Raw genomic sequence first — 17,284 nt, forward strand, 5'->3', positions numbered from 1 at the left:
GCAAGGATAGATAAATGGGCGGAATGTCATTCAGAAATCAATTCGTCAAGTGAATCAAACTGTTATACTTAGTACAAAATACTGCAATGGTATAATAAAAAGTTCAGCTCTAAAGAATTTATGCTGGCCTTAATATCAAGATATCAAGGCGCAAACAATATACTCAATAGAATTTTATATGAACGTATTTTGTGGAAAATCGTGTTGTCTCCGTAAGAAAAAGGAAATTTAAAGCAGCAATTTTATTTTTTATATGAAATAAATATAAAATCTTTAAAAAGCTTTTTTGTGATAAATACTATTGCTATCAATATCTTTATGCTAAGTTTTTAATCGAATTAGTGTATTAATACTCAATTTAAATAAACAGTAGTTATTGACTTTCAAACTGTTTATCTGCCTCCATACGATTAAGGTTATGGTTGGTATATTTTATTAATTACAAGTTGTTTGTTTGTTATGTGAATATCTTCCCTATTACCAATATAATACACATGGAATTAAATTCTACTTAGAAAGTCAATATGCATCCATCTCCGGCTCATTGTAAATACTAACTACATATTTATAGGCCTGTTTATTTATGTATTCACTTAAAAAACATATTAGTCTGCAATTTTAACAAATAACACCTATATTCATATATTTATATGTACATAGGTATATTGTTATTTCGTTTTATGTTTCAATTAAACACAATTTGTCACTCTTTTTTAAAATAATGCCAGTAATAGGTATCTCTTGTCTACTTACATACGTACATATAGCAAAATTACAAAATATGAAATCTTTATATGAAAGATGAAATAACTGAAAACACTAAAGTATCTATGAAATCTCAACAAAAAACAGACCTATAATTATGTGGTTGAGAGTCATATACATACATAATTATAATAAGTACTTAAAGAAATTCTATTTACAAAAATATTTATCTTCAAATCGTTGACAATAATCGCAAATGAGTTGACAACATCGTCCGTTATTAAATCGACAGCGACATTTTTCTACTTGCTTGAAAACATGAGTTGTGTATCCACGTCCACAGCACAGATTTGCGCAGTTATCTGGATGCATACATTGTCGATCTTTTGTGACTGAGCAATATGTAGGGGACGTTTCAAGATAGTACAGCGTCGTGTATTGTGATTGCTAACAAAGGAAATTTTGATAAAAAATAGCCCATTCCGATAATTTAAATAAAATACTTACTTTTCTTCTTTTCTGTTTCAATCTTTTTAATCGGTGCATGGGAGCGTTACGTCGTATTGTACGCAAGTTAGGTGCCTTTCGTATAGCTTCATTATATTTTTGTCGCAATAGTGTTGCCGTTGCATTAAACTCAGATAATTTCTTCCAACAAGTTTTCATTGAACAAGAACCAGAAACTCCATGACATTTGCATTTGTCCATCATCAGGGTAGATACTGCTTCAATACCAACCTACAATTAAATCAATACTTAAATTTTTGTATGAATTGGCACTTTACGTGGGTAAAGTTTGGAACTGAAACCCACGAGTATGGCAGTAAGATATAGTATGTAATGTCATAGAGGAGGTTATCCTTTCATTACTACATTTTGCATATCCAAAGCTTTAATATTAAACTCATATGATATATAGTATATCATATGTAATATAAACTTAATCAAACTTAAATTTAATATATGACGTATATGAAGAAAATATCAACCAAAGATTGGGAGATCCAATTTTCATTCTGGACTAATGAAAGTCATTATACGTAGTATGTGGATGGTTGCAAGTATGCTGGGGCAATTCCTGGATCGATACCGCACATTTGTCGGAATTACACTAAAGTATATCCAACTCTATACATGCATATATATTAGGGTGATTCAAAAAAAAATTTTTTTTTTTTTTGCAATTGGTACTCGCAAAAATAGGTTCCTAGACACCTCTAAGAAAGCCTCTCCAAATATGAGTTTTTAATTGTAACGGGAAGGTCCTCCGCCTAACGGTTTTCTATTTTTTCTTATTATCAGATAGAAAAATTTATATCTCGCTTCCAACTACTTGAAAAATATCTTGTTAATTAGGAAATTGAATGCTCTAAAATGTGGTCTCTTATGATTTTTTTCATGTAAACCCAACCGTTTAAAAGACATTAACGGTTGAAATTTGACTATTTTTGGGAAAATTTTTCATTTCTTATGAATTTTATAACTCAATGAAAAAAAATTATTATGAATGATGAAACTTATAGGCTTTCTTAAGAGGTGTCTAGAAACCTATTTTTCAGAGTACCAAATGAAAAAAAAAATTTTTTTTTTGATCCACCTTAATATGCATTGATGTTTTACGATGAATATCTCGTAAACGCTTAACTTAATCGAAATATCATAGTAGACCATTTTTATAGAGCAGTAAATTTCCTACAAAACTATGTGTTTCATCATTCCTAATAATTTTTTTTCATTGAGTTATAAAATTAATAAGAAATAAAGAATTTTTCCAAAAATAGTCAAATTTCAACCGTTAATATCTTTTAAACGGTTGAGTTTACGAAAAAATCATAAGGGACCACATTTTAGAGCATTCAATTTCCTACAAAACCTAATTAACAAGATATTTTTTCAAGTAGTTGGAAGCGAGATATAAATTTTTCTATCTGATAATAAGAAAAAATAGAAAACCGTTAGGCGGAGGACCTTCCCGTTACAATTAAAAACTCATATTTGGAGAGGCTTTCTTAGAGGTGTCTAGGAACCTATTTTTTTGAATCACCCTAAGACATATATTCTCTTCATTTTACTAATCTATCTTGCATTTAGAACGATATATGTAAGTATATGGTATAAAGGCAACTGGAAGTTTGAAATTCTTTTAACAATCTTATTAAGCTCTCCTTCTCCTGCATAAGGGGATAGATAATATTTTATACCGATTATACTTGTATTAAGTTTTAGACTGACAAAATATCCTTACCAGAAATAGAGACTCTCTGAATTCTCTATTTCTCCATTTCTCTCATCAAAAAAGCTTTTAAATTATCCAATATATAAGGAATGAAGTCATGCGAATATATCTGTATCCAATTAAGGCAAAAGGATCATCGTTAATAGTAAGAGATTCTCTCCCAATTTCCCAATGTTTTTTTTTTACTATTGTTCGATATATGGTTGAAATTGGTCAAGTAGTTCGTTAGATATAAGATTTAACTTTTATCAAACTCTTAGTTCTGCTCATATAGCGTTCTTCTTCTGTGTTGCAGATGGGCGTAATCGGACCACTGCTAAGCTCACAAAATTCTATTAATCGAAAACGAACAAAGTGCCAAAACTATGCACTTAATTAACATGCAAAACTATACTTTAGTACAACGAATTGTTTTAAATAGGGGCTCCTGTAATCAAAAAGAAAGGTAAGGGGGCTACCAAACATAGGTTTAATGCATACATACAGTGGGGAGCAAAACCGTCAACATGTTTACTGAACGCGACTAAAGGTCCTTCCCAGCTAACAATTAAGTTAGAGAATGGTTAGAGAACGAGTCGAACTCTAATATATTTCTCTAAGGTAGAACGTTAGAAAACTATAAGAAAAACTGTCGAGAACTATAGCATTCTCTACAAAAAGGGGACTTAGTTCTCGATATCGAGAAAAATATTAGTTATCTAATCGTATTCTAAGGTTGAATTCTAATTGGATTCTAATGTTGATTTTTGATTGTTTTGGAGCTATTATTGGATTTCGTTTATTAAAAAAAATTATTTTTTTTTTTTTTCAAATTAAAACAGTTTTATTTCATATTGCCTCTTTTTTCATTGCATTAATATTAATATAGTTATGTGTAAAACGTCCAACACAAAAGTCTTTAAATTAAATTCTAGTGAATTAATTAAAATTTTAAATTCAAATTCAAACACAAAAATATTCATAAAAAAATTAAAATGAGATCACATTCACTGGCGCTTGAATCACATTCGATATTGTCACTTCGCAATTCTTTAAGAGCTGGCGGCGAATCTGCATCTGACTCAAGTGCATCGTGGGTTTCATTCCTTAACTCACGATAATCAAACAGCATGTCCACAATCTGCTCGCTTTCTCTCTTTAACTTTTTTTTTATACATTTAAAAATTATATTTACCCGTAATTTTGTAATAATAACAACCGTCTAAAAAAATTTAAAGCACTTTCTTTTCGCACGTATTATTTTTATTTGACACTAGGAATGAACGACTCAGCAGACACTTATTGTATTCGATAACTATCATTTATATCGATGGTGCATTTCGAGTGTTTCTCTAATCATTCTATAATCAAATTCTAATGTTGTTCTCTAAGCTTGAATTCGATTCGAGAAACATTAGAAAACTATATTAGAATTCTAATGTAAAATCTAGCTTTTTCTCTAACGTTAGAGACAGTGTTTGCTGGGTTATAACTTTTTTTCTACTAGCAGTATCGGCAACATCCATACACCAAAATAAAGATAATAATTCAATTTATTAAAAATAGAAAACAGAACAGCTTTTATTTATTCTTGAACGAAAATGTACGATAAATTCCATTTACTAGTAATTTTGACAGTTTTGCACTTATACACTTAGACCAAATTTCTTTACAGGGCTTAGTACTTTGTCCATAGACCTTTATTTTTTATTACGCTTTTTATGCGTCTGGGCATACTTTCAACCAAGTTTTCAATAATTCAGTGGGGTATATTTCTCCACTCCGTCTGTACCCGACTCCACAGCTCATCCATGTTGGAAGGCGGATTTCGATACTTAGCCAGCTGCTGCTTAACGTATGCCCACAGATTTTCTATCAGGTTAAGGGGGTATTCTGGCCTAGAAGCATGAATTTGAGGGAATTTTTAAAGTGTCGTAAAAAAAAGGCAATTAATATTTTTAGTATCCATTTTTTTATTAGTTGTTTGTTAATTTTAGAAGAGTACAGAAAAAAATAAAAACTAAAAAAAATACAAAATTTCAAAAATTATGAGCTGACGAAGTGGGGGGTCTCTAAAAATTTCCACGTGACCATACCCATGATTTCAACCCTCCTAGTTATCTGAAACCAAAAAAAAAACGACTATTAATCTAGAATAATGTCGCAATGGCCGGAACTACGGAAAAGTGGGAGACATTTTTTTTTCACAAAATGGCGACTGCTTCAAAAAAAGGTTTTTTTGGATAACTTTTTCTGACTATTTCGAATTTTTGAAAAATAATAAAAATAAAAATTTGGGGATGGGGCTAGTTCCAATCATTGGCAAGCCTATAAAGAAGACTCTATAAAAATTTCAAGTAAATCGGTGTAGTAGAACCTGAGAAATCGTGGGTATCGTTCCGAAAAAGTCAGTTTTGAGAAAAACGCGTTTAAAGTTTCGCCTAAAGTCCTTTGTTCGATTAGTACCAGTTTGGATGCCGGGTCAGAAAAATGCCTATATATCAGAAAATAATTTGAATTTTGAAAAATCCTCTTGTACACATATTCTTGAACAGTTAAACTTTGGACAGGCACATTCGTCCACGAAGTCAGGCAACTGTGAATTTAGAAAGTGCAGATATGTCTCCTTATTCATTATTCCACTTATTCTAAACAAAGGACCAATATGCCACCACTTTAAGCAACCCCAAATCTTCAAACTTCCGCCCCCGAATTTGACAGTGCTTTGACTGTCAAAGCTGAAGGTAGACGCAGGTTTTTTTGTTTAACTGCAGCAACCATAACAATTTTATTTAAAGAGCGTCGAACTGTCCATGTACTCGCTTGAAGTTCCAACTTAGCAGCAGTTCTCGAGGAGTCCTAAATTAATTTTTGCGCAATAATCGTTCAACAGCACGGGCATCACCATCGGTAAGCTTCCGCGGGCGGCCTTCAGCGTTTACAACTTGGACAATATTTTATCTTTTCTTCACATTTATTATCGTTTGTCTACTTATATTTAACTTTTCCACAATTTTCCTAGCTGAATAGCCGTTTTTAATTAAAACAATAACTTTTCTTCGACGTCTCGCAGTATCTTTCGCATTTTTTTTTTTTTGGTTCACAAAAAACCCTGAAAAATTTTTAGTAATCGCCACGACAGGCAAAACGTTACTAATACAAATTGTTAATTCCGTCTCCGCTCAGAACTTCGATTGAATTACCTAACCCAGCCATTGCGGTAAATATAGCGGGACTTTCATGGCACTCTTATACAGTTGTGCAAAACTGTCAAAACTGAAAAATGTAAATGGAATTTATAGTATATTTTCGTTCAAGAATAAATAGAAGCTGTTCTGTTTTCCATCTATATATATAAAATTAAGTGGTAAAACTTCCTGTTCGCATACTCCTCCTAGACGGCTTGCCCGATTTCAATGAAATTTTCAGGGGTGATTGGGGTCTGTTTGGAGGGTGCACATAAGAAATTTAATGTGTGTATCATTGCACGTTTTGCAAAAACAAAAAACACAAAAAAAGAAACAACTGGCGGATGTTTACAATTAATAAAAAACATTGACATCGCATGTTGATCGTTTTTGCCTGTCATTCGTTCTTTCTATGGATGACTGTCAAGCTAACAAGGCATACAGAACGTAAGTGTTCCGAATGCACTGAGTGTATCAAAAAAATGTTTCAACATTGTGTGTATTTTTCTCAGATTTCAACGTGATTAACATTCTGCGTACAACACAAAGCAAGTGAGTATTGTTGTTGTTTCATATGTTGTTTCAGGGTTTCCTCTAAAAAAGATCACCGCTAATCACCCAATTATCTTAAAAAATATACCAAACGATAACAAATTGGATACTAATTTCCTTATCTTTGAAAAGGAAAGTATAACAAAAACACTGGGCATCCAATGGAATGCGATATCGGACCAGTTCTCATACACGACAGAGTCCATAACCGCATTATCCGCCATAACAAAGAGGCAAATTTTATCCTCAATGGCAAAACTTTTTGACCCCGCAGGATGGCTTGCGCCAATTATGATACAAGCGAAAATCCTGATTCTGCGACGCCTCTGAAAAGGCATATTGTGCCACTATATATGTGCGCACACAAAGCGATATTGCAACTACAAGCCACCTACTAGTGGCAAAAGCAAAAGTTGCTCCTCTAAAAACCATAAGTCTACCACGACTTGAACTCTGTGGCGCTCTGCTACTAGCAACGCTAGTTTCCATGGTGCAGACCCACTTAAAAATGGCAAAATATAAATTATACCTCTGCTCCGATTCCGAAATAGTTCTAGCCTGGTTAGAAAAGCCACCACACGCGTGGAAAATATATATTTCTAATCGAACGTCCCAAATACTTGATCTAGTAGGATCAGCCACTTGGCGGCACGTAGCCAGTGTTGAGAATCCTTCCGATCTTGGGACAAGAGGGTGCAAACCCCTTCATCTCGCCACCACCACCCTCTGGTGGAATGGCCCCCGATGGTTAACCGAATCCACAGATTCTTGGCCACAATCGACAATGCGCAACATAATCGCCCCAGAAAGTCGAAAAATCGACACCTATCATACAATAGTGAATGATAATGAAATCCTTGAACGTTTTTCATCGTTCCGCCGAGCCCTCCGAGTAGTCGCATATATGCTCAAATTCATAGAGCAACTTAAACTTAAAGTTAAAGGAGTAACTTACACCCATTGCGATACATTGACGCACCAGGACCTACAAAAAGCAAAGGCCGTACTTATCGCCTCAACCCAAACGCGCTACTTCAGTCGCGACACATCGTTACTCAGAGAATCGAAGCCAATTGACAACAAAAAAGAGCTCACTCTTAGTACTAAACCCATTTTTAGACACGAAAGGTCTGCTTCGTACCAATGGTCGGCTCGCTAATTCAAGCCTGACTTACAACGAACGCCACCCCATCATAATACCTGAGAAGTCTCCTTTTGCCACATTACTCCTGAATTACATCCATATCTTAATGTTTCACGCCGAACAGCGCCTCATGCAACATATGGTACGCCAAGAGTATTATATTCCCGTCTTAAGCCCCAGATCAAAAAATGCATTTTCATGTGCAAGATCTGCACTATGCATAAGCAAATAATGCGAGCTCAGATTATGGCAGCACTTCCACCTGAACGCTGCAATTTCCCTCTGCCTTTCACGACCACAGGTGCCGATTTTGCTGGGCCTTTTCAAATAAAGGCGTCCATGCTAAGATCTCCCACTCTCATGAAAGGCTATGTGGCTGTCTTTGTATGTTTCACGACAAAGGCAGTACACCTTGAGCTGTGTACAAATCTGACGACGGAGGCTTTTCTCGCGGCATTTGGTCGCTTCGTCGCTCGACGTGGCTTCCCATCCAAAATCATGAGCGATAATGGCAAAATATCCACAGGAGCCCAACGAGCCACAGAAAAACAGTTTGTGGATTTCTTCAAACAAGTGTCCCCTGATATCGTACAAAAGTACGCCCCTCAAGGTATCAATTGGCAATTTATACCTCCAAGCGCTCCTCATATGGGTGGTTTATGGGAATCAGCTGTAAAGAGCTTCAAATCTCATTTCAAGAAGCTAGCCGGCAGCTATAAATTTAATTATGAAGAATTCACGACATTATTAGCTAAAATTGAAGTCGTTCTCAACTCACGGCCGCTCACAGCACTATCACAAGATCCCTCCGAATTCACAGCCCTAACTCCAGGGCATTTCCTAAAAGGAGCACCCATTCCGGCCACACCTGAGTCGCTATCCTTATTAAATAGATGGGAAAGAATTAAAAGTCTCCATCATAATTTCAGTATCCGATGGAAAGAAGACTATATAAAGGACCTCCACAAGAGGTACCGATGGAAAAATACAGAAAATGCGCCAAAAGTTGGAGATTGTGTCCTGATTCACGACGATTGCCTGCCACCTACCGAATGGCGGCTGGGACGCATAGAGACATCCGTACACAATCCGGAAAGTTAACAAGGCCGCTCGTCAAGCTATGCTTCTTACCGATCGCCGATAACCGCGAAACGAAAACCGACAAACCGCTAAAATAAACCGAATATAACAACAAAATAAAATAAAAATTTATATAAATACATATATACAAATATATTTAAAATCACTCACAATAGTAGTCGATTAATCTAACGACCCACTCATGCCGCATAACGTGGCAGCCATGCTCATATGTCCTATATGCAACCAAATTCTAATTGAAATAACACTCTTCCAAACAGATCAATATGGATGCAGACATGCCAGCAGCCCCGACCCCAACCACTCGTTCGGCTGTCAATGTGCCACGCCAAGCGGCTGCCCCAGTTGCAGCGCTCCGAACAACCACCCCAACGGTGCCTCGGAGTGGAACGGCCGCATTGCCGTCAACACCCGCGCTTGTCGCCGACCCACAACGCCGTAGATGTCCCTATGTCGTCGACCCCACCGGCTGCCACAATGCGTCATCTTTAAGGGATTGCCACCTCAACAACGCCAGTTGGTCGTGCAGGCGTCTCAATTGCCTGACGCCTGTCCACCAAACTCACGAGTGTACGTCGGGCAATCTGTGCCAAATTTGTATGCGCCCGCATCACACTATGTTGCACCGTACACCTCGGAATGACACCAGCCAACCTCCTGCCGGCCGCAACCGCGGCTCAGTACAACGACCGCCATTAAGCCGGGATGCACGGCCCCGTCGAACCATAGGGCCATCATCCTCCCGTGCCCGGCGGCCTCATAATGGGGCGTCCACACGACGCCAGAAACAACGACCGCGTCCTCAGCAGCGTCGTAGCCACTCTGCAGCAGCTTCAGAGGATTCTAGGCTGAAATATTCGTCTAGGGGGGCCGGGATGGCTAAATGAGCCTAAGTCGCCTGCCCCACACCACACCTACACCTATCACTAACACGCACACTCACCTCGACATCACCACACTCCACATCAACACCACCACACGCGCGAGCGCAGGATCCACACACTAAAACACACACCACATCACTCCACTGAAAAAGGGTCCGCTTTTACACAAGTCAGTTCAGATTCGACCGCCTTTTTGAATCCACGTCGCTTGTCCGCCACCGCTACACAGCGCTCCAGCTCGATCCACCTCCATACTTTTAAAATCCGCAATTGACGTTTAGTTTAAATTGAAATTGTGTTAGATTAAAAGTTCATTTAGATTTGTTCAAAAAAAAGGGAAAACCCACAAATCCAGGGAAAATTTCGATTGTGAGAACGCCTACAAATCGAGTGGTACAATTATAATACATATAAGGTTAAGACACAAGTGTGAATCCCGATTTTTTTTATTTAAAAGGAAAGAAAGCGATCAAGTGGTAAGTGAAGCGGGCAGTGAACCCAACAATGTCGATAACAAATATTAAATTTTCTATAACTTAGTCAAAAACATAATTATCAATAAAAGTAAAAATATATTTTAACTTTGTTTCATAACATTTGCGAAATTTATTTAAAATTGATTTATTTTTAATCTTTTCGTGTTTGAGTTGCTTACAAAATAGAAAATAACTACAATCGATTAATATCTGTGATGATCTCTATACAGTATATTCAAAATGGCAAACAAGAATTCCTTTTGGTTTTGTGACCTGCTAATTACCAGGTCTCAAGTTTGAGTCAATATTTTGAGACTAACGCTAGAGACTGTTTAGTGAATAGTAACTAGTCACTAATTGAGATTTTACCTCAAAATTTCTCAAATAGAGTCTAGAGACTGGTTATAGAATCCCGCTATTAGATACACATGTATTATTCTTATTATGTATATGTAATACATAACCAAAAGTGGTGACGAAAAAAACTGCAGAAACGAGAAAGTTTAAAACATTAAAAAAGTGCAGTGAACCTAACAAAACAATATCAAAAATCTAAAAAACTGCAGTGACAATATATCCGCATATACATATGTATAAACATACATCAGAAATAATTTAAAAGATTTAAACAAACAAAAACCTACACATCGGGCGAAAGAAACGAAAAGCAATAAAATACTTAAAATATAAACCGGGCGCGAAAAGCAAAAGTACTTAAACAATGAAACAAACACAAAACGAAACAAACGGGCGCGAACTAAAACAAATATACAAACATACAAACAACCTAACAGCGCAAGGAGGTGGCCAGGCGGAGAACAGGAATTAGAACAAGGCGAACAGGCAAACCAACAACAGAGGAGCAAAGACATTTTACCAAATGCACACACATACATATATACAGCCACATTATCCCAAAAAACCCTTATTGGAAAACACAGTGAGCGTATTATGTCCTTGATTTAATTGATACATGTATGCCCAAAGATAATATAATTTTACCAAACATGTTAAAGCCGAAATACCATTTAGAGTAATATAGATATTTCAAAATATACATATACATATATAGACTTACGTTTTCGTAATTGAAACACAACAAATTACCAAATATAAAGAAAATTTCAATTATTTACTGGTTACAAAGTTCCGGCAGTACCCCTTATGCTTAATAAAGTAATAAGCAGGACTGCAGTGCATATTTACTTACGTATGAACATACATACCTACATACATAAGAGCTCAAAAGAAAGTAGCTTTTTTCAATTCCATTTCGTGTTCTATTTTTATTGCAAAATATAGAAGCGTACCTTATGCTTATTTACATAAGGCATAGAATTTGCATTTCTTTATATACCCTACACGGGGTACCAAATTATTAAAAATACTAACTGTTACCCTGTGCGTTTCGCTACACCTAAATCGATTAAAACTCTTAAGGGTTTTTACTTTGTGTTTTATTTATTGTTGTAAAACTGTTACTTATTTATAAAACATTTATAAAATATATTGGTATACAACATTTTTGGATTTTCCACCTGGCGCGTAAATGAATAAGCAAAGAATAAGGCCGTGGGAGAAGCCCGGTTCTTCCAAATTGACGCCGCACACTTGAAACGTTTGCCCTTGCGATTTGTTGATGGTCATCGCAAAGGCAAGACGTACTGGGAACTGCAAGCGCTTAAATTCAAACGGCATGTCCGTTTGGATCATGGGAATGCGTGGTAAGAGTATAACTTCACCTGCTGCCTTGCCATTTAGTATTGTTGCTTCAATCAAATTTGGCCACAATTTTTTGACTGAAAGTCTTGTGCCATTACACAAAGTCGGTGGCTACAGATTTCGTAGAAGTATAATGGGTGAACCGACTTTCAGGACCAAACGATGCGGTGGCAGACCAGGGGGATCCAAAGAATTCGAATTCAAGAATTCATTTGGATAATTGACTACTTCATCTTGATTTAAAACGCTATCAATCGATGTACATATATGTTGTAGCTTCTCCTGGCAGTTTTTCTTGAATGGCAAAATTGATTTCGTTGACGTGTACATTTTTCAGTGCCAATATTGCTCGTTCACTTAAATAATCGTGGCGTTGATAGTGTTGAACAATATTCGGAAATACACTTTCAATCAATTCTTTTTCGATTGTAAAAGTGTACAAAAGTTGTTCGGCAATGTGATCAAACGCCGCTGCGGATCGATCATTTTGCAATTGGACTCGCATGTTGATGGTAAGAGTCAGCCTTTGAACATGTCTCCACAAAACTGACGATTTTAAACATACGTTTATTTCGTCGGCAGGAGTTGATCGAGGAATGACTGACAAAGTTTGCCGAAAATCGCCGGATAATGAGACTAATGCTCCGCCAAAAATTTGTTACTTTTGGCGTAAATCTTGCATTGTTCTATTGAATGCTTCTAATGACTTTTTGTTAGCCATTGGGCACTCATCCCATAGAACTATTCCAGCTCCTCGCAAAACTTTTGCCATTGTGGAATTCCTCGATATGTTGCACGTTGGTGTTTCAACGACTTGGATGTTCAACGGTTATTTCAACGCAGAATGTGCTGTTCGGCCGCCATCAAGTAGAGTAGCAGCGATGTCTGACGAAGCATTTGCCAGCGCAATTTTCTGCTGTAACCGTATAGTAGCAAGAATCAAAGAGATCAGAAACGTTTTCCCTGTACCACCGGGCGCATCAAGGAAGTAGAATCCACCGGCGTTATTGTCAACCGCTCGTATAATCTTATCATAAGCATTTTTCTGCTGAATATTCAATTTGGCAATGTTAGCTTGTATGAAAGCACGCAATTCATTGCAATCGTATTGTTGTTCACGTTGAAGCTCATGGGCAATGACTGGGCGCAGTAATGCCAAGTTGCGCTAATGCCTTATTCGCAATTGTAAGGCACAGATCTTCAACCAATATCAAAGCAGAATTATACATTTGTAATGTATATAGCAAGTCTGCGTCCGATGCTCGATTACGCGCCAAAATTAATAAGTCCTCGGTCATGCAGTCTTTGTACTTATTCCACAGTTATTGCGGATTTGACGGAAGGCATGTAGATATTATTATGGCGAATAGTACGCGTATTTGTTTTGGATGAGATGTGAGTGATGCGTCATGAAGTGCGGTGTCCAAATGCATATCATCTTCTAACAAATGCAATCGCCCTTTATTTCTGTTTATAACTAATTATTATCATTAATTGTGTTTCACGAGACATCCGAAAATGTGATAAATATATTCTTATCTGGAGGATAAAATCGAATTGTTTAAAGAAGTTTTGCGATTTTACTATTGCCCTCTTCTTTAAAATTTCAGTCATAAGCCACTTTTTTACGCAAAAAACTTTGTTTCTTTGCTTTTTTGTATTTAAGAAGCAAACTACACTCACTATCCACCAAGTTTTCCACTGTTAAATTGATTAAAAAATTAATTTTTAAGACTTTTTAAACTTCACTTCTTCAATGCACCTGCACTTATTTGTTTAAGTATCAGCTGAGTATCTACAAAAAACATCAGGAATGTCCGAGGTATGAGCATTATAATTGTACAAAATGTAATGTATTTTAGTATTCATCTGAGATTGAACAAATAAATGTCGTTGGGCTTTTCTGTTATTTTTCCATCGTAAAAAACACCTATCTTGTTCTTCTTTAATTGGGTTTTGATGTACAGTCTTGATTGGTTCCTCTTAGATGGAACATTTGGTCCATGACGAGCCGGATTCGTGATTGGCCTCGTTTAATGAGCGGAGGATTGGGGGAGAATTTATTGAATAGAGTGTGATAATTGCACATGTGTGTGGTGTTGTGGCATGCGCAAGCTCGTCGTGATGACGCCTACGCTGTGGAATGTATTAGCCATTGTGGAATTCGTAGGTCGGACAGTACAGCTGTTTTCCTAAGAGTGAAAAGTGCGGAACACATAGAGCCCGACAGGCTGCAAACTACATCTGTCAAATATTAAAATACATACGTTCTAATGGGCAGTGTTATTTTGACAGCTGCACAACTACACGACTGCAGGCCGACAGTTGTCGTTCTCGCTAACTTCAATATCCTCCTATTTTTGCCAACGACAGTAGGACGACAGTAGAGTTGACAGTAGAATGGAAGATAGAAAGAGGAGGTAGAGTGGTGACGCCACTAATATGTAAAATGTAAAATTATTCACAGCTCTAACAAACTTGACGTTATTTTACAAATAAAAGCATAAAATAGCTATATTATAGCTCTATTATATCATTTGTAACAACAATTGATAATTTAAAGCAAAAATATTTACCTATTTACTTATTTTTTGCATAATAAATTTGAACAAAATATTAAAAATTCATTGAAGTGAAAGGTATTAGTATGGCCACAACGAAATTGTGTACATGCAAAATGGACAACTGCGTTGTTTTGTGTACATGCCGGCCATTGTTACGTTGTTGCTTCTCACAAATGTACATGTAGTAAGATGCACAACGACGTTTTCAGTTCACTGTCTTGCTGCTGCAGTCTGTTGCTGTCATTGTGTTCACCACTAAAGACTTGCTGTACTTTTGAATTTCTATGCAGCTAATAGCATTCGTGGTAAAAAGTTGAGATATGTATAAGCATGATGAAAAGTTAAGTCATATACACATGTGTATATGATAGTTCATATTGCTGTGGTAAAGCAAAATACGAGCTGGCTGCGCATGCGAGAGAAGACTACATGCGTGGGGAATAATTGTAGTAGAAAATGTCATATTGATGAGAGAGAAGATTATACCATGAATAGAGAGGTGAGAAGAGAGAAAGAATAGAAATCTAAAAAATATAAGAGCATAAACCATGTTTGTACAGTCCACTAGATGGCATTATTACTAATAATATGTGACCTGGGGGGTTACTCTGTAATGCGATACGAATATGAAAATGTTCGCATCTTCAACTTTGGTACTCTGTAATTCGACAATCGCAGTAAATTTTGAAATTTTCGAATTTAGTTTTTCCCTTTCGCATTCAGTTTTTCCCTTTCGCATTAGCGGTACTCTGCTTTGCTAAAGCAATTGTCAAACATGTGTTATATTCGTAATTTTTGTGCTACAAGTATAGAGAAGTCGCATTGCTTTGAAAATGTAAGTTTCAAATATAAATTAGTTGTTTTAATTGCTACTAAAATATATAACGCCGTGCATATGAACTATTTTGCACAAATTTACAGGGAAGCACCGAAAATAAAACAACAAACTCAACCAAAGCAATTTGAAATTCTCGTGGATTTCATGAAGGCGCATCCCGATTTATCGAAAGGATCACTAAAAACACCAGACGCCAAAAATACCTACAATAATTTATGGAAAAATTTAGTTTCCCATTTAAACGCAGCTGGGACACCATTGCGCGACATTGCGGGTGGAAAAAGGTAATTCCAATAATTGCACAGATAAATTATAAATGTGATTAAATGTAATCAATTAAAGGTTTGGGCAGACTATAAGATTCACTTAAAGGCGACGAAACAAAAATAATATTTCGGGAACTGGAGGTGGTCCCTCACTTTTCATACCCTTATCACAGTTAGAGCAACAAGTCAGTGAGTTATTGTCAATAGAGGAATCAATAAATGGAATGAGTGGTACCTTGTCATTCGGTGCAGCTACAAGCAGCATGTCGGAGGTAAATGCAGACCTTACCGAACCAAATACACAAAACATGGAACTACCACAATGTTCCAAAGTGGCATGCACTTCTTCTTATTTACAAAGGATTGGAGGATGGAGTCATGTGTAGAAGTTCACGCAAGTTAGGAAAGTTCTCTGATCGCCATTCACTTGGGAGTGGCCAGAAACGATTCTTTTACACATGGCTCAAGCAGCTCACTACTTCCGGTCTTTGACCAAGTATCCTCTGGGTAGCCTAAGAACATCTGTTCGAAGGCGAGCTAAAGTGAGAAGGCGAAACATTCCCTACAAGGGTTGTGCGCTGGGTTTGGGACCCGCCACGTAAAAAACACCCCCAGTGAAGAGCTACAAAGTGGCATGCACACCTCACAAAAAACAGCAGACTCCTCTTCATACACAAGAAAATAACTACCACATTGTTCAAATGTGACTTACCCACCGCGCAAAAAGCAGCAAATTATATTCCACAATAACTCGATTAAAGTGTTAAACGATATAAATTTTAATATAAAAAACATTTTTAAAACATTGAAAAAAAGAAATAAATTAGAAAAACGGAGACTAACCTTTGAAAAGGAAAAATTTCTATATAAACAAAAAATTGGTGAACAAAAATTGAGAAACTGGAAAATGTAAGTTAAATAACTATATAACTGCGAGAAACAAAATTAAAAACTACAAATTTAATCTGTAATTATTTAAATTTAATTTTCGTTATTACAATGATATAAAAGACTGGATTTATTAATTTGCAAATAGTTCGTTTTAATTAAGTTGAGTTACGAGCATTTATCATATTTGTTTTAATATCGTCCCTAATGTTTCTAGCAATAGTTTATACTTTGACATTTTTGGAAGTAATGCCAACTATTACATAAAAAGAAAAAAAAGCAAAGGTGAACAACATTGTTAGTGATGCGTAAGCATTACAGAGTATCAATTGCTTATCGCATCGCAATGGGCTTTCGAATCGCATTGTCTTTTGCATCGATTTACAGAGTAAGCCCCTTGGTCTACGAAAAGGGGGCTTAGGTGTCAAAAAATCAATTTTAACTTTTTAGTTGATTCGGATGGAAGATGAGTTGAGACAGCTGTTTCCCAGAAAACTAGTTTTCGCACGTTAGCTCCCTTTTCGTAGACCAGGTCACATATATATGTACATATATGTGAAATGGGTGATGATGAATCAACATACATAGGTATATGTATGTTTGATAGCGTGAACAATATACTATACATACAGTGGACCAACAAAGTTTACATACACCTAGTTCTATTAAATTACGACAGGTTTATTTGTTTCAAAATGAATAAATTTTGTGGTTTTATCTATCTATTTCAAGATACTATAT

The 17,284-nt window shown here is 36.3% G+C and overlaps 1 protein-coding gene across 1 annotated transcript in view; it reads right to left on the minus strand.

The window, feature by feature from the left end:
- Window positions 1-238: 238 nt before the first annotated feature.
- The window catches only part of LOC120781450 (protein Wnt-4), a 156,286-nt gene continuing 139,240 nt past the window's right edge, over window positions 239-17,284 (minus strand). The window contains exons 4-5 of the mRNA XM_040113665.1: window positions 1,213-1,443; window positions 239-1,152 (exon numbers count right to left, since the gene is read on the minus strand). Coding sequence (XP_039969599.1) covers window positions 916-1,152; window positions 1,213-1,443 — 468 coding nt within the window. The 3' untranslated portion in view covers window positions 239-915. The remainder of the gene's footprint in view (window positions 1,153-1,212; window positions 1,444-17,284) is intronic.

This window comes from Bactrocera tryoni, unplaced genomic scaffold (assembly GCF_016617805.1).
Source record: "Bactrocera tryoni isolate S06 unplaced genomic scaffold, CSIRO_BtryS06_freeze2 scaffold_7, whole genome shotgun sequence".
NCBI lineage: Eukaryota > Metazoa > Arthropoda > Insecta > Diptera > Tephritidae > Bactrocera > Bactrocera tryoni.